Source organism: Poromitra crassiceps (genome assembly GCF_964638095.1).
Source record: "Poromitra crassiceps genome assembly, chromosome: 8".
Classification (NCBI taxonomy): domain Eukaryota; kingdom Metazoa; phylum Chordata; class Actinopteri; order Beryciformes; family Melamphaidae; genus Poromitra; species Poromitra crassiceps.
The window spans coordinates 2,891,507-2,918,701 of record NC_139629.1 but is presented as its reverse complement, the minus strand read 5'-3'; the positions used below and the strand labels follow the sequence as shown (position 1 = coordinate 2,918,701).

Below are 27,195 nucleotides of genomic sequence, written 5' to 3'. Positions count from 1 at the left end.
TTTAGCTGGTGCTGCTGCAGCAACTGGGCCTTATTATGATGCTCTGGCTGGGAACATAATAACATCATTCCATTCCAGGAGTTTTCTTTATGCTGAACACCACACTCTGTTAAATGGTTGTTCATGCAGTTATCAGTAGCATAGCGCCTTCTTTGAATGGATAGCAGGCAGCGCGCGGCTTCCTGACCGCCGCCTGTCCAGGCTGATGCAGTGAGTATTCACTAAGCAGTGTTCATGCAAATCAGCAGCCAGGAAAGATATGGGCAGGACCACCTCCCTCTTCACGAGAGGGGGGTTCACTTCCCATACCCCACATTTGAGCTTTTCCAGGTTCACATAGGTAAACAAAGGTCAATATCACTGGATTGAAGAACTCAAATATATATCTATTTCTTTTTAGAGTTTTGTTGACATTTTTGCCTTTTATTGGATAGGACAGTAGGCAGACAGCAAAGGTGGGGAGAGAGAGAGGAGATGACATGTGGCAAAGGACCACGCCCACCATGTGCCTGATTTTTTTTTCTCACAGTGCGACCTCCGCACGGCTTCTCTCCAAACATGGCCTAGCTGTGTTTTCCCCACATTTCTTGACCCATGTGGTAGGCTATAAACTTTGATTTGCAACTGTTCGTTTTTAGTCATTTCACCAAGTACTAAATGTGTTGTGTTGAGAGATGTTTGAGAGAGATTAAAAGCAGCACAGAGTAGTAGGCTATCAGGGCTGAGAACTGAAACGTCTATTCAGTAAAAACAAGTTTGGTGATTCATTCATGTGCTGATGTACGGTCGTTTGAGAGTGAAAGCACACTCAGTACTGCACATAATAGCGTTTCATTGCGACTTTTCACGGGCTGATCTCACTATTACCATTGTACAATAACATGCTGATCACTTGGCTGATCACTTCTGAGTATAATAGCATCTGCCCCAGCGCGAGGTCCGCACGGTGACTCGCGGAGCTCCACCTCCACGGCCACGGAGCTTGCTCGAGTATAATGAGCCCTTAACGATTACCCAATCAGTCACAATAAACAGCACAACGGGTGGGACTAACTCTGTTTTCGTGCTGTAGTCAAGTGCATCGGACCTAACAACAATGGCGACCGCAGTAGACGCGGCTATCAATGCCGTTTTAAATCGATTTCAAAGTCCTGCTTACTTTGAAATCCGAACAGCACTCCGCTTTGAAGACGTTTATTCAAAGGCGAGTCATTTTTTGTTTTGTTCTCCCCACTGGATTAGATTCAAGCGAATATGTTGTTGGTCTCTAGTGATTGGTAAGGGACATGGAATTCCCCTGGGGGGTTTCCCCTATGGAAATCAGTTACAGTGGAGGGAATGTCAGACTGAAGAAGGAAATGGAGTGTAACGAGTTGACAAGTCAGCCTGATATCAGGCTTCTCTGAATTGATTTCTACTAAAGCTCAGGGTATCCGCGGGGTCTTGAAAAGTATTGAAAATTGATTAATCAATTAAGGGAAAATGAAGGCCCTTAAAAAGTCTTAAAAAGTCTTAATCACCATTTGATGAGCTATTACATTTTTGTAGCTATTGTGCTGATTGTGTTAAATAGGCATATGATATTGGGGCGGCTGTAGCTCAGGAGGTAGAGCGGGTCGTCCACTAATCGCTTTGGATAAAAGAGGTCAGTGGTTCGATTCCCGGCTCTTCCAGTCTGCATGTCGAAGTGTCCTTGGGGAAGATACTGAACCCCAAATTGCTCCCGATGGTGTGCCAGCACCCTGCGTGGTAGCCTGCCGCCATCGGTGTGTGAAAGCGCTATATAAATTAGGGATGCACCGATATGAAAATTCTGGCCGATGCCGATAACCGATATTAACATTGCTGTTATGGCCGATAACCGATATTTACCGATGTCGATATGATCTGTATAAAACCACATTTTTATGATCATCACATTTTGTACATACTGAAAAACACATGTTAACACTGAATTTGAAAAAGTTATGCATTTCTTTATTTGCAAAGCCTTTGGAAAAGCCCATAAATCATAGATTTACTGCATTATTTCATATCAATGTGAAGAATTTGGCTGATAATGATAACCGATATTAATATTGCAACATCTGACCGATACCGATATGACCGATATGTAAAAAAATGACTAACATCGGCCGATACCGATATGATTGCCGATATATCGTGCATCCCTAATATAAATACAGGCCATTTACCATTTACCATGTCTCATGTCGATCACAGACCCCTGAATTGAATCAGAATCCTATCGTGGCAGACTATGTGATATCAGTAAATATCGTATCGTATCGAATGTATATATTGTGATGAAACCGCTATCGCAGATGTGACAAGTGGCATTGAGGTTTTAAATCTATTGAAAAGATCTTAAAAAAAGGTCTTAAAAGGTATTGAATTTAACTTCTGCATTCCTGCATATACCCTGAACTTACTTGTAATGCCACCAATGCAGATGCTTCTGGAGCCTCTGCAAAATGAAAAGAGTGTTTATGTGAATAGTGTTGTCTTTACATGACGCACAACAGCTATTTTTATCCCACTGTTTTGATCACTGTCACAGATTCATTTTACACCTCTTTGAATTGTGTTCACCGCAGTTCCTTTACTTTACTTTACCTTAATTAATTTAGCAGATGCCTTTCTCCAAAGCGACGTACAGAGGAATAAAAGCATAGAATCAGGTAAACAGACATTGTAGCCAGCAATAATAATAAAGATAATAAATACAAACCAGGTGAACATTGATGCAACACAAGGTAAAAACAGTAAAAAGTGCAAGTTAATAAGGGAGGAAGAAGGTAGGGTTAGGGGGGAGTAAAGTGGAGAGAAAAAAGATGTGTTTTTAGCCGATTGCGGAAAATAGGGAGTGACTCTGCCGTCCTGACCAAAGTGACCATGGGGGGAGCTCATTCCACCATTTCAAAAAAATGACACGACTTCAGACGGAAGCCTGTCTTTATTGTCACACAAACACACTACAACACATGCATGCGGCCACAACACACACTCATGCTGACGGTGGCCGGTGAAATATGTCCTCTGCATTTGACCCATCCAGGCTTGTCCTTTCCTCCGGGGGGCAGGCCAGGTGCAGTGGTTGCTTTTTCTTTCCAGCGCCCGGGGACCTTCATTGGACCATCATTGGACCAACTTCAGATGTTGTCGTCACTGGTCGGATGACGATCTTCTGCATGTTTTTAGTGGGTGGTTATGTACGGAGGAACCCCCTGGGGGGTACGGGGAGAACATGCAAACTCCACACAGAAAGGCCCTTTCGACGAGATAGCCCACCTGGGCAGTAGGCACTGAAGATATGGGGGGGTCACAACTCCAGCGCCCACAGCGTCCCAGACGAGAATCGAACTCAGGACCTTCTAGCTGTGAGGCGACAGCGCTACCGACTGCGCCACCATACCCCAGGGGGCGAGGCAAGAAGAAAGACTAGATTTTGAGCGACCCTTGAGCCCGCGAAGCAAGGGGGGGGGGGGGGGACGGCCTACTCTAGTGGAGGAGCGGTGAGAGGTTTGGAACTTGTCCATGGGTTGAAGGTATTGGGGGGGATGTTGAGTGGACAGCTCTGTAGGCAAGGACCAGGGTCTTGAATTTGATGCGTGACAGGATGGGGAGCCAGTGGAGGTCTCGGAGGAGGGGGGTGACATGGGAGAATTTAGTTTGGTTAAAAACGAGGCGGGCTGCAGAATTCTGGATGAGTTGAAGGGGTTGGATGGCAGAGGAGGAGGGGAGACCGGCTAAAATAACGTTACAATAATCAAGACCAGATCAAACCAGGGCCTGAACTAAAACTTGGCTTGCTTCTCTGGTTAAAAATGGGCGGATTTTACAGATGTTGTAGAGGGAGAATCTGCAGGAACTTGCCGTCGCTGTAATGTAAGCGGAAAAGGAGAGTTGGTTGTCGAGAGTTACACCGAGATCTTTGGCTGTTTGAGAGGGAAGAACGGTGGTATTGTCAATGGATAGGGAAAGATCGGACAGGGACAGGACAGTTCCTTCAGTGAGACTTCATTTGAAACGGCCCTCTACTCTAGTGTCTCACAAAGAAAGAATAACCACATAAGGACAATTCATAATTCAGATTCCTGTTTGTGTACCACACACATTACTACAGCAATTCAAATGGAAGAGTTCAAGCTAAACTAAGTGTGTGTTAAATAAATAATCTAAAATAAATAATAATAATAGTAATCTAAAATGTAAATATTTCTGTAGCCTAGAAAACAATAAGATATAAAACTACGATATTTAAGACGGTAATAATCTTTATTTCTCACACAGAGTTACGTATTTACTGACACACTAAAGACAGTGTTGTCCTCTGCTCATTCACTCCTAACGTGTGGATACATGACTGTCTCTGAGTGAGGTGTTATACTATCTCTGAGTGAGGTGTGTGTGTGACAAGAAATGATGAAGCAATCATCCCTTTGTCTTCCAATTACTCTCCACACAGGCAGTCACTTAAGCTAAGCTAACACTGTTCTTAGCTCTGTGATTAATCTCTTAAGCTAAGCTAACACTGTTCTTAGCTATGTGATTAATCATTTGTCGTGGGACGTTTCATCTATTGCTATAAATCCGCCTGAAGACGAGGTGCTGCTGAGTGCGCTCCGTTATTCACTCCTTCCTTGGACACCTTGCATTGTGGGAGCCACGACACTGCCAATACAGAGCCAAAGTCACACCCACTTCCAGGTTAGGAATATGAACCAAGGGATTTCATCTGCCTTTCAACCATCTTCCAGGAAAATGGAGCTCAATCAGCTGCTTCTCAGTTTGAGGAGGACAGCACACCTCCAGGAAACAAAGGAGGGACTGAGGACACTGATAGATTTGTTAAATTGTGCAAACGGGTGACTAACGTTTCGACACTACTGTGTCTTCATCATCAGTTAGAATCAATATTTTTATAAGCATTTTACGAAATGTCTATGGAAAAATAAATGGCGGGTGAAATCCCTTGATTCGTATCGTCCCTTTGGCTCTCTATAGACGGTTTTCACCAGAGCGCAACCCCACAGCACAAACTGCAGAAATATTCACTCTACATCGTTACTTTTGTTTTCGCTGCTCAGCTGTATAGACGGTTTGCATGGAATGGTCAGTCCTGCACTTGAATGTTTTTTTTTCTTTTATGTCCATAGCAAACACTGCAACAGGAAGTGAGCGGGGGTTCAATTTAGAATGTTTTTGTTGTCAAGTTAAAACCGTCTATAGTGGGGTCATTTGTATGCTAATTTGCCTCTTACTCAATTTCTCTCATTCTGATGATCTTGAATTGAATTGAATATAACTTTATTGGTATTTCTTCCCAACCCCTCTGTGCAGCGTACAATCTTCATGTTGTAATTTGATAAGCACCTGATGTGGGCCGCAGCGGGAGAGATTAAAACCAACAAATGCAGTGCATGGTAGAAGAAGGGAGCACAGCATTCATGAAACCAAATTGACTCTGTCAGGGAAAATAATGAACTTCCCCAAAAGCTGTGAGCAAAATCTTCTTTTCCAATCACACATTCATTCAGTGATGTCAATAAGCGTAAGTGCATGAAATTCACTAAATTGTGACTGGTGTGTGCATCTCTTATACGAGTCAGTTTTACTTTCAGAAAGGATGGTTGTATTGACTTCTCTGGAGATGATGGCAGCATTATCCTCTAATTCCTTCTCAGGGAGCATCGTGACTGTCAGCGTGTTTGTTTCTCAGGGAGCATCGTGACTGTCAGCGTGTTTGTTTCTATTGTTATTATATTTGTATGCAGATAGACATGATGGTGTCTAACATCATGTGTGCTTCTAACTCTGTGTGACGGGATGAAGCATGTTTGCATAGTGCGAGCTCTGATTCAGTGATTACATCCAATCTGAATAATTTATATCCCACTTTGTCACAACATGTTACTCATGAAATGTTGTTGTAAACGGCTGAATGATAGGACTACAATGGAGGCTCTCTCTCTTCCCCCTAGGCCTGGGCGATGACTTCAAATCAATGTCACAATTATTTCAAACTTACCTCAATTACGATTATTTATTTATTTTGTCATTTTTTTTTTACACTGCCCTCATAGTTCTCTGACAAGGTCTGTGCTACTGTACTGTACCGTTTGTTGGCTTGGTGTAGGCTTGTCGCGGTATTCGGTGTTACCGGGGTTACCCGGTGGCGAGGCATACACCGATTACATAACGTGCCCACCGGTAACACCTTTTCTTTTTATGGAGGAAGAATTGAAAGGAAAACTCTGCAGTTTCAGCGTGCGCCGGTGTAAATTACAAGTGCTCCCTCTGGGCTGAGGTGTGGCTCCGCTGTTCTGGTTAGACCAGCAACTAACGTTAGTTAACGCTATGCATCTTATGAACACAAATGATGCCCTCCTCATACACATGTACAGTAGGTAAGACCCTTAGCTAAGCCTGCATGCGTGTGCATACTGTTGTCACTGCGGGCCATCTCTGGAAATGTGCCTTTTTTTCCACAGCGAAAAGTCGATGCTAACTTAGCATCAATGCTAGCGGGAGGGAGGGAGGACTTACCAGCATTCAGTCATTGACTGCTTACTGCTGCTTGCTGGTATTGTTAATCCCATGTCAGAAAAAGTCTCCGGCTGTGTCACTAACGTTAGTTTCTTTTGAGAAAGATTGTCTCCACGGGCGTCTGAAAAGTTGTCTGGAGTCAGATGCAGCCATGAGTTGTGATGCAGCCAGTGTTGTATGACTGTGAGCGTCCATGCTAACGTTAGTACTTTAAACAGCAGCAGCGTGCGTCTTGTCTCTATGAACCTACAGAATGGACGGTTAAAGCATAGACTCTTGCTTACTTTAAAACTTGTATTATCAACATACATATAACGTAACGTTCGATCTAGTCTAGCTGCTACGGATACCCGACTGGTCACTGTTATTGTTCCCCGGAACAACATGCACTAGTAGGAACTAACAATCCTATTGTTTACATTTCCCGGTGTTCCTGGTAACACCGGTGTGGTCACATGCTTATTACCCGGTGGGAAAATGTCCACACCGTGGCATCCTTAGCTTGGTGTTTTCACTCGTGTCATCCTCCATGCTGACAGCTTCGCTTTGAGTCAATGACTGATTGGAGACTAACAGTTGTTGGACATTAATTAATTAAATTCATTAATTAATTCAATGAATTGACATGAGCAAGATTAAGTCATTTAGAGATTCTAAATGTCGGCTTCGATAGATTTTCGGTTAATTGCCCAACCCTACTTCCTCCCCTATGAGTTAAAGCAGTGTTCTACTGAATGATTGAGGGTGAATGATCACTGCAGGAACTTGTGGTCATGGGATGTTTACCCCCCCCCCCCCAGTTGTTGCAACATTGTGTGGGATATGATTGAAGGTATGAGGTTGAGGTAGCAGGTATGAGGTAGCAGGTATGAGGTAGCAGGTATGAGGTAGCAGGTAGGCATGGCATTCCTTTAGCATGCCCACCTTCATTCACACTGGAGCAGGTGAAGGAGACGCTGCTGCTGGACTACTGTCTCCAGTAGTGTACCACTACCTACTGTCTCATCAGAACTAGAGGTATGTCTCTGTTCAAAGTGGGCTATATCATTTTCCTTTAGATTGTTAATGATTGATATAGCCTTAGCCTAGCGATGGTGTCTGCATGTGTGACAGTGTTTCAACTCTGAATAGGAGACATTCCTTAGCTGTCGGCTGTGTCAATAATGAGCAAAGCATTTTCAGCTGTCGAGAGCAACAGAAAGTCAAACATCTAGAGATCTAATAATAACCTTTTGTGTTTACTGCTGGCAAATCCATCATGCAGGACGGACACACACACACGCGTTACACACACACACACACACACCTCAGTCCTCGTCAAAAGATGTCTCCATGTGGTGTGTAGTGTGTACTGTGTATTCACGAGTTTCCTGGTGAGACCGTGGGCGCTTCCATGACACCCTCCCTCCCTGTTTCCAGCTGCCGGTTGCCTGTTTCCGCCCAGGACCGTTCATAGAGAAAGAGACTGAAAATAATCATAATAATTGTTGTGACTTTGTACCTACCTATGTCTTGTAATGGAGCCCCCCAGCACGGAGTGACAATATCTTGAATCTTGAAAGAGAGAGACCGCTAAAGCTCCGTTCAATGACCAAATAATAAGAGTTCCAGTTTGGACGTTTAGCCTTCAAAATAAAAGCTGCCGCTATGCAACCACATACTATTTTTTAGCCATTTCTGCTAAAATAAGCCCGTACAGTACGAGTGAATTGAGATTCACCTCGTTTTTGTAAAATATCGTCGCTATGCAACCACACAACGTTACTATTTTTAGCCATTTCGGATAAAATAAGCCAAACGTTCCCACTCTTTGACAGCGGCGCGCACCTCCTTGCTAGTGAAAAAAATGTAAACAGGAAGTTGACAACCGGCTACTGCTGAGAATCATGGGAAACGTAGGTCCAGGAATAAGGTGAATACTAGGAAGTCATCTGGAGAGTCAGGGGAATATTGTATGAGGCCTAATGCCTTCACTGTTTGGGCAATGTTCCAGTTTTCTAGGCACATTCCCTGCACGATGCTCTGGATCATTTGTGTAGTGTGCCTCACACCAAATTTAAAGCCAGCTCAAAGGACTTACTTTTGTTACCAATGTCTTTTTTAAATACATGTTTATTCTATTCTGTGTATGTGTAATAGTTTGTGTGTAGTCTGTGTATGTGTAATAGTTTGTGTGTAGTCTGTGTATGTGTAATAGTTTGTGTGTAGTCTGTGTGTGTGTGTAATAGTTTGTGTGTAGTCTGTGTGTGTGTAATAGTTTGTGTGTAGTCTGTGTGTGTGTAATAGTTTGTGTGTAGGAGGGGATTTCAGAGTTGGTTGCGGGCAGAAGAAATATAATGCTGCTGTTACGAATGATTCATTTGAGTTGATGTGTTATTCTCCTCCTGTCTTTTTCTCTTGCTTTGTTTATTTGGGCTGAAATATGGTATTGATCAGGCCTGGTGAAGTCTGGAAAAAACCCATATCGGCCCACCACAAATATAAATTTGATTCAGGAAAGTCAATACATTATTTGAAATGAGGAATAGGACGAATCAGCGCGACGTCCCTTGCCACCCAGCGGCAGTTAATGGTACGAGTTGTGTCAAACAAACGTTAATATCTCAAAAACTATACATGACCGCTTATATTTTGATGTTTTGAGTTTGATGTATAATATATGCATGTCGTGTTAAAGTTGTGTGAACTGTCACAGTTTTTAAAATGTAAACAGAGTCAAGCGGCTAGAGTCAGACACTCACGCCTCGCGCCACTTGGGCTCCATAGGGTTCCATTGCCGTTGCCACCCAGTGACACGGTTTGTTTACCAAAATGCTGCTCGGCTGATCCCTCGTATAAAAGCATTGTGGGTCTTTGGGGACTTTGTTGTAGTAGCTGCAGGGAGTTTAGTAATGGAACTGTCCACCATATGAATAATTAATATAGCATTTAATTCAAAGTTTTTGTCTCTCGCTCATCTTTCCTTCGTCTTTTGCATTTTTAGCAGACTGGAATTAGTGAAGGTGTACTGCTACCCTCCACATGGGTAACTGACAACTTCAATCAGCTGACTGACTACCAAAGCCATGTGTATTTTGAAGCAGTGTTGACCTGCATCCCACTGAATAGCGGTTGTTGTTCTAATGTGACGTGACTTCCTCTCCATAGGGAGTGTGGGTACAACAGTACTAACTCATCAGCAGTACCTATTCACCTTATGTAGCCACGCCCATTTGACCTGGTTGTGTGGTCGTTCGACGACTTCCGGCAAAAAAGAAAAGAAAACAAAATGGCTGGCTGCTCCAATATCATCTAACTCTGAATTAACTAATAGTTTAGCCAATTGTGTGTAACATACCAAATAAAAGCAAACGGCAATGTCTAAGAATGCAACGCCATGTAACTGGCTCGTTAATTCTCGCATTCCAGGGAATTACGTTAACGTCTGCGGGTCTTATAGACGTAAGTGGCTCAAGCTGCGCTCGGAGGACAGAAAACCTTCTGAAGCTTTCTTTGTTGGAGTCCAGGTATGTTTTACAAGAAAGTGTTCATCATTGTGGACGATAACGTTATCTGACCTGGCTAACAGTGGATACTCGCTTGCTTGCTGTGTACCAAGCTCAAAGTAGGCTACGTTCTTTGTTTTACCCCCTGCACTGTCCGCTCCAAAAACAACTCTCTTCTTCATGACGTTCTTTCATATTTGGCGCCGTGACCGCCGGAAGTGTTAACACAACCCGGAAGAATTTGGCCCACTGTAAGGTCTGAATATAAGGTGAATAGCAACCAAAAATAGAACACTGGAAAATCTAATTGAAAATGTTTCTCAGTCACATCTTTCTCCTTCTTTCCCACTCTGGTTGTTTTGGTGCTACTAGCCAGAAGGTTTTCTCTATAGGAAAACCCAGCACAAGGCATAGCATGGATGCTAGCTAGAGGCAGCTGAAGATTTCCCGGGCCTTTCAGCTCAGCAGGTCAGAGTCATCAGCATTTGAAGTGCTGCTCCTCTGGGGCTTTTAAAACGCCCTGCCTCTCAAACCCAGCCTGGTGTATAATTATTTACTCTGCTTTCTATCACCTCTGTTTGTCTTTGTTGAGTGTCTCTGACCTGGTTGGTTCATTCAGATTCAGGTGTCACTCAGCCTCTGGAAGACTTTCCCTTTCAACTCCTCCTACACACAGTCTTGACTTACAGGAACATCAGGTGACTGTAGCTTCATCTGTTGGAGTCCAAAGTGAGGGGGGGGAAAAAGGAATAGATTTGTATGAGTGACGGTGTTTGATTCTGTGGTGCTCCTCTGGGAAGGTGACAAAGAGGCACAGGTAGCTCTCTGAAGGATCAGGAACCGATCAATTCAAATGTCTTGAAGAGATTCATGCGAGAACAGACAGCGTTTGAATCTGGGACAGTAAAACCGCCTAGACTAGTCTTGATCGACGTCGTCGACTTCAAAATCCTACTCCTCCTTTGAGACTTGACACCTGAACAGGGAGCCTTGCGGCCGCTGAAATTGTTCCAGGCCTTTGCACACTTGCTGCCTCCATTGTCCCGACCTCCCTTCACTTCCATGCACCATCAAGTAGATTGAATTGAGAAGGGAGAGGGAGAGTTGAGGAAAGTGGTGTTGCGTAAGACTCTCTGAAGAGTGGACAGAGTCTGAGGTCACAAGCCCATTTAGACCATGTGATCCCATGAGTCAGGGCGGGGTCAGACTGAGACTATGAGGATGATTGTAACCTTATAGAGAGGCAAAGTGGAACGTCACTTCCTGCTTCAGCACTGTACCAGAAATCTTCGTCCGCCATTTATCTTTCCATAGACATTTCGTAAAATGCTTATAAAATAGTTGTACTTCGTCGAACCAAACGGTTCAGCTAACGCTATAATCGGGAGAGACCATAGAACATTTCACTCGGACCAAAACTAAAAACAACAACATCGAAAAAATATTTTCTTTAAACCTGCATTTAAACCCGTTTGGTTTGAACCAGTAAAACTATTTTTATACGCATTTTACGAAATGACGATGGGAAAATAAATGGCGGATGAAAATCTCTGGTACAGTGCTGAAGCAGGAAGTAGGCGCTCACTTTGCCTCTCTATAAAGTGGGTGTTTAGCTTTGGCTATCGTGAAGGCGCTCTGGGCTTAGTAGAAAGAGAGTTGACTCATAGAGATGCTTATTGATTGTTCCATGTTGAGAAGTTAAGTTAGAGACATCTGTCATTATGATCAAATGATTGATTCACTGGAGCCACAGAGAGTTAAGTAGTTTGAGACTATCTGATTTCTGACTTGAATGTCTGAGATATTGTCTGTGTTCAAAGATGTCGTCATGCTGCTGTCGTATGCAGAGTGTTTGTTTTCTGCTTAGTCAAGGGAAAGAACCATAATTGTGCAATTAGACGCCGCTCTGTGTTTAGACTAGAATGAGCTCATCTCAGGTCCTGGGAACTAGCTAGTGTGCTCCTCTTAGGCATGAACCTAATGACAGCCTTGAAAGCTGCACTGATTGTGCTTGTCTGCTTAGCTCACCTAATTGTCAGCCTGCTGTGTGCTTTGAATGTAGCGTACTTCAAACCGTCAGAAGGCTTGATGTGCAGAATGCTCAGTGCAACACACTGTGGGGGTTCTTTTCCCCCTCAGTAGCTGAAGGCAAACAAGGAGAGAAATCTTGAAGAACCAGATAGGTTGGTCATCTGTAGGACTTTCAGTAGGTTGGCGGCAGCAATGTTCTCTACTCTCTCTCATCTCAGAGCTGCTGAGGACCCAGAGCCAAGCAGACCTTAAGTCACTCTGTCTCCCAGATAGGATGGGGAATTTCAGAGGTAAGTTCAGATACATATCACAATTTTCCTTTCCTTAAGGGGCGCCTCAGATATGGTTTGCTTTCCTTTTGCTTCTTCAGTGGTTGTATTTCCTACAGTCTGCTTAGTGTGCAGTTTCCTACAGGCAACGTTAGGCTGCCGAGAAATATTCATTTGGACAGATGATATCCATTTCATAGATCTTGGTCAGGGTGTGAGGTGATCTGAATTCTTTTTTGATATGCTTGAATTGTCATTCATTTTGTCATGTTGGATGTTGTGTTTTTGATCCTGTGTTGCATCCTGCTAAATGTCGATGTACATAAAAGGATTAAAGAAAAGTCACGCATGAACAAAGGCCATTCCATACTTCATTTATGGTGATAAAAAGGAGAATTATCCTCACAGTCGTGTTTCCATCAACGTATTTTTTCCAAGTATTGCATTAGAAAAAGTAGATTCGAAAAAACTATTTTGCAAAAAAGTTTTTACACTCGCTTGAGGTGGTTTTTGCCTTTTTTTTTTAGATAGTTAATGCACAAAATGAGAGAGAGAAACACCTTTTTTGAAAAGGTTCTGACGTAGAGAACCTTTAGCTCACATGACTTATCAGCTGGACACTGTGTTGTGCACAGCTGGCAGCAGCTTGCGATGCGTTCTGCTGGCAGATCAGACCCAACACAACACAGCACAACACAGCACAACACAACACAACACAGCACAACACAACACAACACAGCACAACACAACACAACACAGCACAGCACAACACAACACAACACAGCACAACACAGCACAACACAGCACAACACAGCACAACACAGCACAGCACAGCACAACACAACACAACACAGCACAGCACAGCACAGCACAGCACAACACAACACAGCACAGCACAACACAGCACAACACAGCACAACACAGCACAACACAGCACAGCACAGCACAACACAACACAACACAGCACAGCACAGCACAGCACAGCACAGCACAGCACAACACAACACACCACAACACAACACAGCACAGCACAACACAACACAACACAACACACCACAACACAGCACAGCACAACACAACACAACACAACACAACACAACACAACACAACACACCACAGCACAGCACAACACAACACAACACAACACAGCACAGCACAACACAACACAGCACAACACAACACAACACACCACAACACAACACAACACACCACACCACAACACAGCACAGCACAGCACAGCACAGCACAACACAGCACAGCACAGCACAGCACAACACAACACAGCACAGCACAGCACACCACAACACAACACACCACAACACAACACAGCACAGCACAGCACAGCACAGCACAACACAACACAGCACAGCACAGCACAGCACACCACAACACAGCACAGCACAGCACAGCACAGCACAACACACCACAGCACAGCACAGCACAGCACAACACAACACAGCACAGCACAGCACAGCACAGCACACCACAACACAGCACAGCACAGCACAACACAACACAACACAACACAACACAACACAGCACAGCACAGCACAACACAACACAACACAACACAGCACAGCACAGCACAGCACAACACAACACAACACAACACAACACAACACACAGCCAGATAATCCACCAGCAGATCTCACTCCATCCCTAAAAGGCCTTTTGCACGCTGACTCCAGACATGTTTTGTGCACCATATGTTGAGCATGGCAGAATGCACAATGTTGGCCGTAATATTTACTCCTCACCGCCAGAGAGACAGAAATACAGCCACCAGCAGATCACATGAAATTATTATTATTACAAACGCAAGTTAAGCTCTCTCTCTCTCTCTCCATCTTGTCTCGCCCCCCAGGCCCACACACAACACAACCTACTTATTTGCTTAACAGCTGTTCATGGAAAAGGTACCTGATTCGAATTTTAAGTTTGTCGACTTTTCAAAAAGTTTGCTAATCATTTGTGCAAAACCTGAACGCAAACACGACTACTAGACTGAACGCTTCCGGTCGGAGCAGTATGCTTCTCTTTGTCTTTTCAGAGACAAGATATATTGATAAGAGGAAGCTAAAGGGTTTTTTAACCGCTCACTCCACCACCTGACCGGGTTGGCAACTTCTGTCAGCTTTCAAAAAATGCTCCCAGCAGTCTGTGCTGAGCTGTGTTTAGGGAGGAGGAGTCCCATCAGACTCAAACAACGTCTCCAGTTTCCTGTAAAGCCTCTGCTTTCTGGAGAGAACGTGCCATGTCCTTGATACAAATGGTGCTTGTTACAATTAGGGAAACATTTTGTTCTTGTGATTTTGAGTTGGATATCAATCTTCCTTAATGGGGGAAAACATGTTTCAGTCGTGTGAATGAGCTGGAAAGGACTTTGGGCATCTGATAGTGGACTGAATATCTTGTGATCCTATTACCAACATTCTTGGTAATGGAACCCTCTATCTGCCACCCAACACCTCGGCTGGCACGTGAGCAGCTTCAGCTCAGACACCTTGGCCCGTGGTGAGACAATCCCAGAATACCTCAGGGTCACGTTTGGTCCGAATGTCTGGGGGACCTCCCACATGCTTCAGGGCTTGCTCCCCTACCCACCCCATCCCATCCCTGGGCCCAGAACTGTAAACAAACACCCCAGCCGGTTCACCCAAACTGACTATCAGTCTCAACAAAACTCTTCCCGTAGGCCGAGGGCTGGGCGATAATTCAATATTATCGTTTATCGTCTTTCAGTGGAATCATCATATCGTGATGATATGAAGATGTTTTAAATATCGTGACACATTTCTGCTGTCTGCATTGATAATGACAAGCAAAGTTGACTTAAAAATGATTATATATTATTAAATGTCAAGTTTTGTTTGACATCACACCTAAGATTACCATTCGGTTCAATGAGATGAACACACATTTTATTATTTAATGTGATTTTGCCCTTATTATCGTGATATTGATTTCAACCATAACACCCAGTTCCTACTTAGGCCGCGACCTCACTGATTTGCTAAACGGACGGTAGGGAATAGGGATGGGCATTTCTAGCAAAAACACTATTTGAAATTCACTGGGCCAAAGATGACTTTTCGTAGAAATTCGCCCACCCCTTAAAAAAAAAAAGTCAGTCAAATGTTATATGGTCTCCCCTGATTCTAAGTATAGTTGAATTGCTTGGTTTGACCAAGTAAAACAATTTTTATTTTAGTAAGTATTTTACGCAAAGTTTATGGAAAAATGAATAGCAGATGAAATCCCATGGAGAGGGAGAGGGGGTGACGTTGGCACTCTATTGACGTTCACAGACCCAGACTATGTTAGCCACGTTAGCTTAGCTTTCCGAACGAAGCCGAGATAGCGCATGGAACATTAGACAGTATATCAGCTTTTCTTCATGCAGTAACGAGCCTTGAAACCTTTTCCACACTACATTACAGTGTTGCTGTAATGTAGACACCATTTCTACTACATTTCTATCTGCTAGCTGCTGGGTGCTACTGTCGCTAATGCTCTTTGCGTGAGTGAGTGCGCAGCCAGCGGCTACAGCAACGTCTCATGGACAAAAACAATGGAAAACGTACTTTGTCAATTGTACAATTGTCAAAATTCAAAATTCATTGGCCATCCCTAACAGATGGTGACGAATCTGTCCATCTAGAAAAAGTTCAACTGGGTTGAACTTTCTGTCCATCAAAATGGATGGAAATCTGAGGGAGACATCTGTGCTGTCCGGACAACAGACAGAGACAGCTGCCATTGAAAATGATTTGAAATGAACAGAGACGGACAGACATAACAGAGTGTGTGCCTTTACTGTGTGTGTGTGTGTGTGTGTGTGTGTGTGTGTGTGTGTGTGTGTGTGTGTGTGTGTGGACTCCAGTCACCCGGGCCGCAGGCTGACATAATAAATTAAGAATATTAAAACAGACAGTTTCATATTGACTTCTAACGCTAGTGGCAAGGCTATTTTGTAGATGACCATATGGTTATTTAATGGTGCTTTGAGCAGCTAATATTCCACCATGTATTCACAATAGGGGGGGACGTTGCAGCACCTTGGCTGTACTGTATGTGTCTGTCTGGTGTGCAGGCCAGGGCATCATGCAAGTCAAGATTCATGTGTAGAAAATCAGGGGCAGAATGTATCTGGATGTGCTTGTAGCTGTTAGATGACAGCAGCAGTGGCTCTCAAGGCAGTAACAGTCACAGTCAATTCCCTGTTTCCCCAAAGTCAAATAGCTGCTATATGAATGGAGGCGTGCTTCCAGTGCCTGGTGCTCTGTGCTTCCAGTGCCTGGTGCTCTGTGCTGTGTGAGGCAGCAGAGACCTGCTTCCAGTGCCTGGTGCTCTGTGCTGTGTGAGGCAGCAGAGACCTGCTTCCAGTGCCTGGTGCTCTGTGCTGTGTGAGGCAGCAGAGACCTGCTTCCAGTGCCTGGTGCTCTGTGCTGTGTGAGGCAGCAGAGACCTGCTTCCAGTGCCTGGTGCTCTGTGCTGTGTGAGGCAGCAGAGACCTGCTTCCAGTGCCTGGTGCTCTGTGCTGTGTGAGGCAGCAGAGACCTGCTTCCAGTGCCTGGTGCTCTGTGCTGTGTGAGGCAGCAGAGACCTGCTTCCAGTGCCTGGTGCTCTGTGCTGTGTGAGGCAGCAGAGACCTGCTTCCAGTGCCTGGTGCTCTGTGCTGTGTGAGGCAGCAGAGACCTTTCTGTCTTGTAGTAAATATGGATCAGCCTTCAGCAGCCAACCCCTCCCTCCCTCCCTCCCTCCCTCCCTCCCTCCACGCTCTCACTGTCAACACACATAATGAGGCCATAACTATTCACCCTCCTTCTTCAGACAAGAGAGCAGAGAGAGAGAGAGAGAGAGAGAGAGAGAGAGAGAGAGAGAGAGAGAGAGAGAGAGAGAGAGAGAGAGAGAGAGAGAGAGAGAGAGAGAGAGAGAGAGAGAGAGAGAGAGAGAGAGAGAGAGAGAGCCACGCCTTATCTCTTCTGTCTGTCTGCTGACATGTTCTGCTCTTAAAGGCCGGCTCACTCACCTCCTACCACCCCCACCGCCTCCATACACACCGCACACACACACACACTGCACACACACGCACGCACACACACACACACACACACACATACACACATACACGCGCACACACACACACACACACGCACACACACACACACACTGCACACACACACATACACACACACACACACGCGCACACACACACACGCACACACACACACACACACACACACACACACACACACACACACACACACACACACACACACACACACATGCCTGGCGTTGTGGGCCAGTTTTAGTATTCTCAGAATTACGATTGCCATCCTTTGGGGGCTTGATTGGAAGCGTTAATGGCTCTGTGTTTGTGTGACATGTGTTTTTTAATCACACTGTATTAAATACACACTAATCACGACTGAACTTGTTTGTTGACTTGCACTGCTGTAGATATGAAACAGTGACAGTCTTTCTTCTGGCCCATATGGTGTGTGTGTGTGTGGGTGTGTGTTTGTGTTTGTGTATTTCTGGTGGCGTGTGTGTGTGTGTGTGTGTGGGGGTGGGTGTGTGTTTGTGTATTTCTGGTGGTGTGTGTGTGTGTTTGTGTATTTCTGGTGGCGTGTGTATGTGTGTGTGTGTGTAGGTGTGTGTTTGTATATTTCTGGTGACGTGTGTGTGACCACTACTCAGTTGTCACTATCACTTGCCTGTGTGTTTTAGGAGGGGGGGGGAGAGACTCAAGTGTTTACAGGATGTATTTGTTGAGTGTGTTTGCACGTGCACGTGCATATCTCGCTTTGTGTCCACAAGATTGTGTTTCTCCGCCGAGTGCCTGTAGTGACCAGCTTGTGGTTTGTGCATGTGTGTGTGTGTGTGTGTGTGTGCGTGTGTGTGTGTGCGTGTGTGTGTCTGTGTGTGTGTGTGCATGCGCGCCCATGCAGAAGGAATGCCAGCTCCTGAGCAGAGCCCAGTGACGGAGGAGGGGCTTCTGCTGACCACTGGCCACAGCATGGAGACTGACAACACCGCCAACAACATCCTGGCCTCTGTCAAAGAACAGGTACCCTGCTCCTTCCCTCCCTCCCTTCCACCAACTAACAGGAGTGTGTGCCATGGTTTCATAGGTACCCTGCTCCTTCCCTCCCTCCCTTCCACCAACTAACAGGAGTGTGTGCCATGGTTTCACAGGTACCCTGCTCCTTCCCTCCCTCCCTCCCACCAACTAACAGGAGTGTGTGCCATGGTTTCATAGGTACCCTGCTCCTTCCCTCCCTCCCTTCCACCAACTAACAGGAGTGTGTGCCATGGTTTCATAGGTACCCTGCTCCTTCCCTCCCTCCCTTCCACCAACTAACAGGAGTGTGTGCCATGGTTTCACAGGTACCCTGCTCCTTCCCTCCCTCCCTCCCACCAACTAACAGGAGTGTGTGCCATGGTTTCATGTGGATGTTTGCTCTGGGGGACGGTGGCGCAGTGTTGCCGCTTCTCGCCTCACAGCAACAAGGTCCTGGGTTCGATTCCCATCTGGGACTGCACTGGGGGTATGTCTCCCCATGCGTTCGGTGCCTCGTGCCCAGGTGGGCTATCTCTTGAAAAGGGCCTTTCTGTGTGTTTTATTTATTTATTTAACCAGATAAAAACAATTGAGATACGAAATCTCTTTTGCAACTGTGACCTCGCCAAGGAAGCAGCAAAGTTGCATGTCGAGTTTTACACGTTGGAAACATGTAAAGAAAAATAGTACAATAATACAATAGTAAATAGAGCAAAGTGTTTGCATGTTCTCCCCGTGTGGCGTGTGCTCCCCTGGGGTTTCCTCCATACACCATCGATATGGACCCCCACTAAAAACATGCAAAAGATCGTCACCTGACCATACCTGAGCCCAGGCGCTGTATTGTAAAGTGGTCCACTGCTCCTGGCCTGTCCTGAGACTACATGTCACTGAGCACCATGTCAGCGTGTGTGTGTGTGTGTGTGTGGTGGTCACTGTGTGTGTGTGTGTGGTGGTCACTGCATGTTGTGTGACAAATAAAGTGACAAGCGTGCTTGTCCCCATTTGACTTGCGTCACACCCCTGTAAACCCTGTCACCATATCATTTACTGCTGAGACAGAGCCAAAAGTCTCATGTCTCCCCATGAGAGTTGATCCAACATGTGTTTGTGGCAGAGCTGTGCTCACAGCCTGAGCCTGCTTTGTTTCTGCTGCTTTGTTGTGCTGAATGTTGCTCGGCTAGCAGAGATTGGTTGTGACTCATGTCCAGGTTTGCATCGATTCACAATCAGGACGACCGTCTGGACCAGACAGCTTATGACACTGTGAAGGGACATGCTCTGACTCACTCCATCTATACCTATCTCTCAGTGATTCATTCAACACCCCCCCCCCCTCCCAACACACACACACACACACACACACACACACACACACACACACACACACACACACACACACACACACACTCGCACACACACACACACACACGCACGCACACACACACACACACACACACACACACACACACACACACACACACACACACACACACACACACACACACACACCTACACACACCTACACACACACACACACACACACACACACACACACACACACACACACACACACACACACACACACACACAGAGGTGCTGTTTAATAGTCCCTTCCTCTCTGGCTCAGCCCCAGCCTTCCAAACAGGGCTAACTACGTCTTGTGTTGTGATGTTATCAGCTTTCTTCCTCCTAAGTGACATTGTTGTCATACTTACTGTAGCTCTCCGGATGACAGCAGAGATGATTTATTGAGCGGAGCTATAATTTGAAACGACTTTCCATCTTGTCCTAATCAGTGGAGGCTCTGGCCTCCAGAAGCTTTGTTTAAGCACACTGCGAGGAAAGTGGCTATTATTTAGCCCAGTCAACAGGAAGGAGGGAGCACCTGTCCATGTCACCTCCTTCCTTCCTTCCTTCCTTTCCTGGAGCGCTCCTCAGCCACTCGTCCGGCTCCGGGACACATGCGTGCAGGCAAGCAGGAGGAGTGATCGCCTGAGCTTTGCACTGAGAGGGACTAGCCAGAGACATGATGCCTCCAAGGGGATTCCTCTGACACAATCGACACTGGAAAGTAATCGAGGAGTGTTGTATGGAGGATAGAGACTAGGCTAGTGAGTTTGTGTGTGTGTGTGTGTGTGTGTGTGTGTGTGTGTGTGTGTGTGTGTGTGTGTGTGTGTGCGTGCGCGCGCACCTTTTTCCCCCTCTGTGCTTTTGCGCGAGGTTGTCCTGTGATTGTCGAGAGGCAGTCAGTCAGACCTTCGAGGGCTCCCGCTGTGGATGTAAACATGCTAGCCTGCGGGGCTGGAGCTGTGGTTGGGGCTGGGGCTTGAGATGAGTGGCTGTGTGGTGGTGAGTGAGTATGTGCCTGCATTCTACTCTCACTGTCTCTCTCATTTTTCTCTCTATTATTCATTGTTTATTTTCACTTGAGTTGTCTTTTGTCCTCTTCTTCTTCTCCCTCTCTCCTCTGTCTCTTTGTAGACTTCTCTCCGTGCTTTCCTTGTTGCTGATCAGGCTTTTCCCAGATGCCCAAACAAGGGCAGGCACTTTCTGTCTCTTGTATTGTGCCTTTGTGTTGATTTGGCTTAATGTCTTCTCTCCTTCTCCTGTCTTCACTACTAACCAGCCCCAGTCTGTCTGACATTACCTACTAACCAGCCCCAGTCTGTCTGACATTAACTACTAACCAGCCCCAATCTGTCTGACATTAACTACTAACCAGCCCCAGTCTGTCTGACATTACCTACTAACCAGCCCCAGTCTGTCTGACATTACCTACTAACCAGCCCCAGTCTGTCTGACATTAACTACTAACCAGCCCCAGTCTGTCTGACATTACCTACTAACCAGCCCCAGTCTGTCTGACATTACCTACTAACCAGCCCCAGTCTGTCTGACATTACCTACTAACCAGCCCCAGTCTGTCTGACATTAACTACTAACCAGCCCCAGTCTGTCTGACATTAACTACTAACCAGCCCCAGTCTTTCTGACATTACCTACTAACCAGCCCCAGTCTTTCTGACATTACCATGAGGGTTTGGCTGTGTCACGCTGCACTTCCTGGACTATTATCTTTGCTCAGTGGCTCTTTAGTCTTTAATGAGATTGACCCACCATCTGGATGACACGTCCATAATGCCTTATTACAGACCCCATTTCAACCTTCTAATGTCGATCTTGCTGTGCTTTTCCTACTCGAGTTAATCTGGCGGTCGTATTTTTCATCCTTGGACTCGAGCGGAAAACCCAAAAATAAATAAATAATGTAGTTCAGAATTAACTCCAATATTTATTATGGTGTTAACATTTCATGTAGCAGAAGGGGGCGTGTCATAGATGATCTCAACCAGGGTTTTTTATCGCTTTCATCACAAGTGTAATTGAAGCAGTGAGAAGCTCTAGATTGGTGCTCAGCCAATCAGTGTCTCTGTGGTGTGGATTCAGCCAATCAGTGTCTCTGTTGTGTGGATTCAGCCAATCAGTGTCTTTGTTGTGTGCATTCAGCCAATCAGTGTCTCTGTTGTGTGGATTCAGCCAATCAGTGTCTCTGTTGTGTGGATTCAGCCAATCATTGAGCTGTGTGTCTCTTCTGTGTCTGCTTTACTGCCTTACTAAGGTGATTCCTTGAATGTATTATTTAGCATTCTTTTACCAAGACATGTCAGATAATGCCTATTTGTACAGGCAAAAACACACACACACACGCACGCATGCACGCACACGCACACGCACACACACACACACACACACACACACACACACACCTGATGGAAATGGGAAGTGAGCGGGAGAAATTAGCCTGTTTCTCATCTGATCTATAGACCTTATCTCCCTCATGCTTCCTGGACTGGAGCATGCAGGCCGTGTGTGGGATGATAGGAACATTGGCCGATCTGGTGTTAACGTGTAAGCCTCCGCTGAGAGAGGTTGAACGTAGCTGAAAGCTACAATATGTCCAGAATAAAGAAAAGCAGGAAAGGAGGAAGTTAGTTGTGTGTTTTTGCTTTCTGATGTAATCACTCTTCCAGCAGGCTGCTGTGGCCTCGTCTGGCCCGGTGAGGGAGGAACAGGGCGGATCCTTTATTGTCAGTCAGCAACAGCTGAGGAATTCCTCAAGCATCTTACATTTAGATTCTACATTTACATTTATGATCAATGAAAGTTCATTGCATGAGTGTTGATGGCCACCCGCTAGTTTACAGCTGTTTGTTTGTTTACCTACCAAGCCTGTGCAGACAGTGCTTGGGTGCATTCAAGAAGATGAAACTATATCAAGTCAAATAGTTAATGTCCTGCAAAGTAAATTCGTTTTTCTGCAAGGTTCAAAACATTTGTCAACAATAAAACATATAAGAATCAAATGAAAGACACCAGAGAAGAGAACACTGTTCTAGTGAGTCTTTGGTCTAAATTGGGTATTTAGATTTTGGATATCGTAATACTGTATCGTGAAAAGGCTGCATTACAGTAAAGTGATGTAATTTTCTGACCTCACCACCAGACTCTTATAGCTGTCATTTATATCCACATATTACTGATGATTATTATCAAACATCTCATTGTGTCAATATTTTGTGAAAGCACCAATCATCAACTATCATCCCTACAATATTGTTAATTATATATAATATAATATAATATAAGTTCAGTCTTGTTTTAATAAAAGTGCTTGTGACATCTCACATGTGGCTTTGACTTACAACTGAACATTTCGCCCACTTCATAGAAAATACTAATATCTATCGTGTATGACCATTCAGCCTAAAAATACAGAGATATGATTTTTGGTCCATATCGCCCAGCTCTAATAGAGAAGCATTACAGTGTGCTGTCTCATTCTGGCTGATCTGTCAGTTGGTTAGAAATGTTGTTTGTTTCATCTATTGCTCTCTTGCATCAGCTTTGAGATATGGGACTGCTGGATATGAGATCTCTTTGGGAACTTCATATGAAGTTGTGTGTCTGCTCCACCCCTCATCATAGGTGTCTGCTCCACCCCTCATCATAGGTGTCTGCTCCACCCCTCATCATAGGTGTCTGCTCCACCCCTCATAGGTGTCTGCTCCACCCCTCATCATAGGTGTCTGCTCCACCCCTCATCATAGGTGTCTGCTCCACCCCTCATCATAGGTGTCTGCTCCACCCCTCATCATAGGTGTCTGCTCCACCCCTCATCATAGGTGTCTGCTCCACCCCTCATAGGTGTCTGCTCCACCCCTCATCATAGGTGTCTGCTCCACCCCTCATCATAGGTGCCTGCTCCACCCCTCATAGGTGTCTGCTCCACCCCTCATCATAGGTGTCTGCTCCACCCCTCATCATAGGTGTCTGCTCCACCCCTCATCATAGGTGCCTGCTCCACCCCTCATCATAGGTGTCTGCTCCACCCCTCATAGGTGTCTGCTCCACCCCTCATCATAGGTGTCTGCTCCACCCCTCATAGGTGTCTGCTCCACCCCTCATCATAGGTGTCTGCTCCACCCCTCATCATAGGTGTCTGCTTCACCCCTCATAGGTGTCTGCTCCACCCCTCATCATAGGTGTCTGCTCCACCCCTCATCATAGGTGCCTGCTCCACCCCTCATAGGTGTCTGCTCCACCCCTCATTATAGGTGTCTGCTCCACCCCTCATCATAGGTGTCTGCTCCACCCCTCATCATAGGTGTCTGCTCCACCCCTCATTATAGGTGTCTGCTCCACCCCTCATCATAGGTGTCTGCTCCACCCCTCATCATAGGTGTCTGCTCCACCCCTCATAGGTGTCTGCTCCACCCCTCATCATAGGTGCCTGCTCCACCCCTCATAGGTGTCTGCTCCACCCCTCATAGGTGCCTGCTCCACCCCTCATCATAGGTGCCTGCTCCACCCCTCATCATAGGTGTCTGCTCCACCCCTCATTATAGGTGTCTGCTCCACCCCTCATCATAGTGTCTGCTCCACCCCTCATTATAGGTGTCTGCTCCACCCCTCATTATAGGTGTCTGCTCCACCCCTCATCATAGGTGTCTGCTCCACCCCTCATCATAGGTGTCTGCTCCACCCCTCATTATAGGTGTCTGCTCCACCCCTCATCATAGGTGTCTGCTCCACCCCTCATAGGTGTCTGCTCCACCCCTCATCATAGGTGTCTGCTCCACCCCTCATTATAGGTGTCTGCTCCACCCCTCATCATAGGTGTCTGCTCCACCCCTCATTATAGGTGTCTGCTCCACCCCTCATCATAGGTGTCTGCTCCACCCCTCATTATAGGTGTCTGCTCCACCCCTCATCATAGGTGTCATTGTGCGTTCTGCTGTTGTAGTGACTCAGTGGCGGCGGTGCTCTGAGGTCAGGCCTCTGTAAAGAGCATTGCATTGATCAAACTGCCCTCATCTCCCAGGAGAGGAAGAGGGGCCATTCAGATGTGTCAGCTTTCATTTTCATCCTCTCTGAGCGCTGCCTAATGTGCACACACACACACACACACACACACACACACACACACACCTTTTTACCATGGCGTGTCAGCCGTGGTCTTCAGGAGCCATTTTCAGCTCATGCAGGCAAGCCATCAGGAACGGAAAGGGAGGGTGTGCTGCCGCTTTGTGTGCTGGGCTGCTGGCCTCTCCTTTTCTGGCCGGGAGGTGTTTGGACCTTCAGGCCGATCACGGTGAGTGGGCACCCGGGAGCTGTATGAAACAGTCTCCTGGCATACAGAGACCTAACAAAAAGACGAGGGCTTTGGGAAAAGTCAGCGAGGAAGCCGGACTGTCCGACAAGCTCTGAAAACACGTGCCTTGTTACTTTATTCCAGTCATCCGTTGTTCATTTTCCCGGGACAGCCAGCTGTGCTAGGCTAGCAGTTGTGCTAACTGGGCCTGCTTCTGCTAACTTGGTGCACGGTAAAGTACAAACGATACCTGGAATAAAACAAGACACATATTTTCTGAATCTTTTTGAACTTCTTTCCCTCTCCTTTTTATTGCGGTCTGGATATGAAAGGAGACTGGTGTTGTATAGCCCCATTTAACTAACTGAGTGAAGTCCTGTCTGGTTGGGCGACCGTGCATGTGCCAACTCACACCTTGTGGGGGTGTGCCACGGCCAACCATTGATGTAACATGACGTGTATGTGTACGAGACTCTTGTCAGCTAGAGCAGTGGTCCCCAACCACCGGTACCGGGCCGCGACGCATTTGGTACCGGGCCGCGAGCCCGGTCCAATTTTTTTTCTCCTATTATTATTATTATTTTTAAATAAACATAGGCTATAATATTATAGGCTGCGTGGTAGTTGAAACATAGTTACTTTCAAGTTGACATTTATTTATGTTTGTAGTTGAAACAAAAACATAAATACTGTAGGCTACATACAGTACAACACAAAAGGCTGTTATTTACCCTTTGTCGCCACCTGGTGAGTAAATATATATGTAACTAAAACCATTAAAATTGACAACCGGTCCGCGACTTTTTTTCCCATGTATCTACCGGTCCTTGGCACAAAAAAGGTTGGGAACCCCTGAGCTAGAGAACTTCATCACTCACTCACTCAGTGACTCACTCACTCAGTGCTGCCATCCAGCCGACACACAGGCTGTGTGGTCCTGTACACATTCTGTACTTGTTAGTTACATGAAAGCAGCAGCAGCAGCATCAGGAGGCTGGGAGCACAGGGAGAGCCAGAGGTATGGTGTGGGAGCACGGGGAGAGCCAGAGGCACGGTGTGGGAGCACGGGGAGAGCCAGAGGCACGGTGTGGGAGCACAGGGAGAGCCAGAGGCACGGTGTGGGAGCAGGGGGAGAGCCAGAGGCACGGTGTGGGAGCAGGGGGAGAGCCAGAGGCACGGTGTGGGAGCAGGGGGAGAGCCAGAGGCACGGTGTGGGAGCACAGGGAGAGCCAGAGGCACGGTGTGGGAGCACAGGGAGAGCCAGAGGCACGGTGTGGGAGCACAGGGAGAGCCAGAGGCACGGTGTGGGAGCAGGGGGAGAGCCAGAGGCACGGTGTGGGAGCACAGGGAGAGCCAGAGGCACGGTGTGGGAGCACAGGGAGAGCCAGAGGCACGGTGTGGGAGCACAGGGAGAGCCAGAGGCACGGTGTGGGAGCAGGGGGAGAGCCAGAGGCACGGTGTGGGAGCACAGGGAGAGCCAGAGGCACGGTGTGGGAGCAGGGGGAGAGCCAGAGGCACGGTGTGGGAGCACGGGGAGAGCCAGAGGCACGGTGTGGGAGCACGGGGAGAGCCAGAGGCACGGTGTGGGAGCAGGGGGAGAGCCAGAGGTATGGTGTGGGAGCACAGGGAGAGCCAGAGGTATGGTGTGGGAGCACAGGGAGAGCCAGAGGCACGGCGGGTGGCTCGTGCCTTCCTCCTGACAGCTTGCACCTGGCTGGAGAGTAAAGCCCATGTGACGCGGGGCTGGCTCTGCCAAGGCCCACTCAGTGCACATTATTGACTTAACCGTTGAAATGTCAAGGCTCTCCGCAGGAAAGCTGCCCCATGTGCAGCTATAAAGTGGTCAACCTATAGAGTTTCTCAGACTTAATTGCTGCGTGTGCTTTGGTTAATGTCAAAGGTTAACAGTCTTATCTGCCTGGAAGAAAGCTGGGTAAAGTTCAGCATCATCATCAGGCTCCAGAGAGATGAGAGTAGTTTGGCTCTCTGTCTGTCGGCAAGCAGTTTGTCATTGATCAACCAATGCAGGCAGCATTTGCGTGTATATCCCTCATTTGTGTGTGTATCCCTTTAAGACCGCAAACTGCGTCACGAGTTTCGCGGTCTTAAAGGGATACACACACAAATGCTGCATCAGGT

At 46.4% G+C, this 27,195-nt stretch overlaps 1 protein-coding gene across 3 annotated transcripts in view; it reads left to right on the top strand.

Moving 5' to 3' along the window:
• Positions 1–27,195, top strand: part of LOC310781274 (plakophilin-4-like) — a 170,354-nt gene that overhangs the window by 11,703 nt on the left and 131,456 nt on the right. For 2 of the 3 annotated variants that reach the window (XM_083641864.1, XM_083641862.1), the window contains exon 2: positions 18,289–18,407. In XM_083641864.1, the coding sequence (XP_083497990.1) occupies positions 18,294–18,407 (114 nt within the window). In that variant the 5' untranslated portion in view covers positions 18,289–18,293. The remainder of the gene's footprint in view (positions 1–18,288; positions 18,408–27,195) is intronic. The other variant, XM_083641863.1, reaches the window with a different exon arrangement.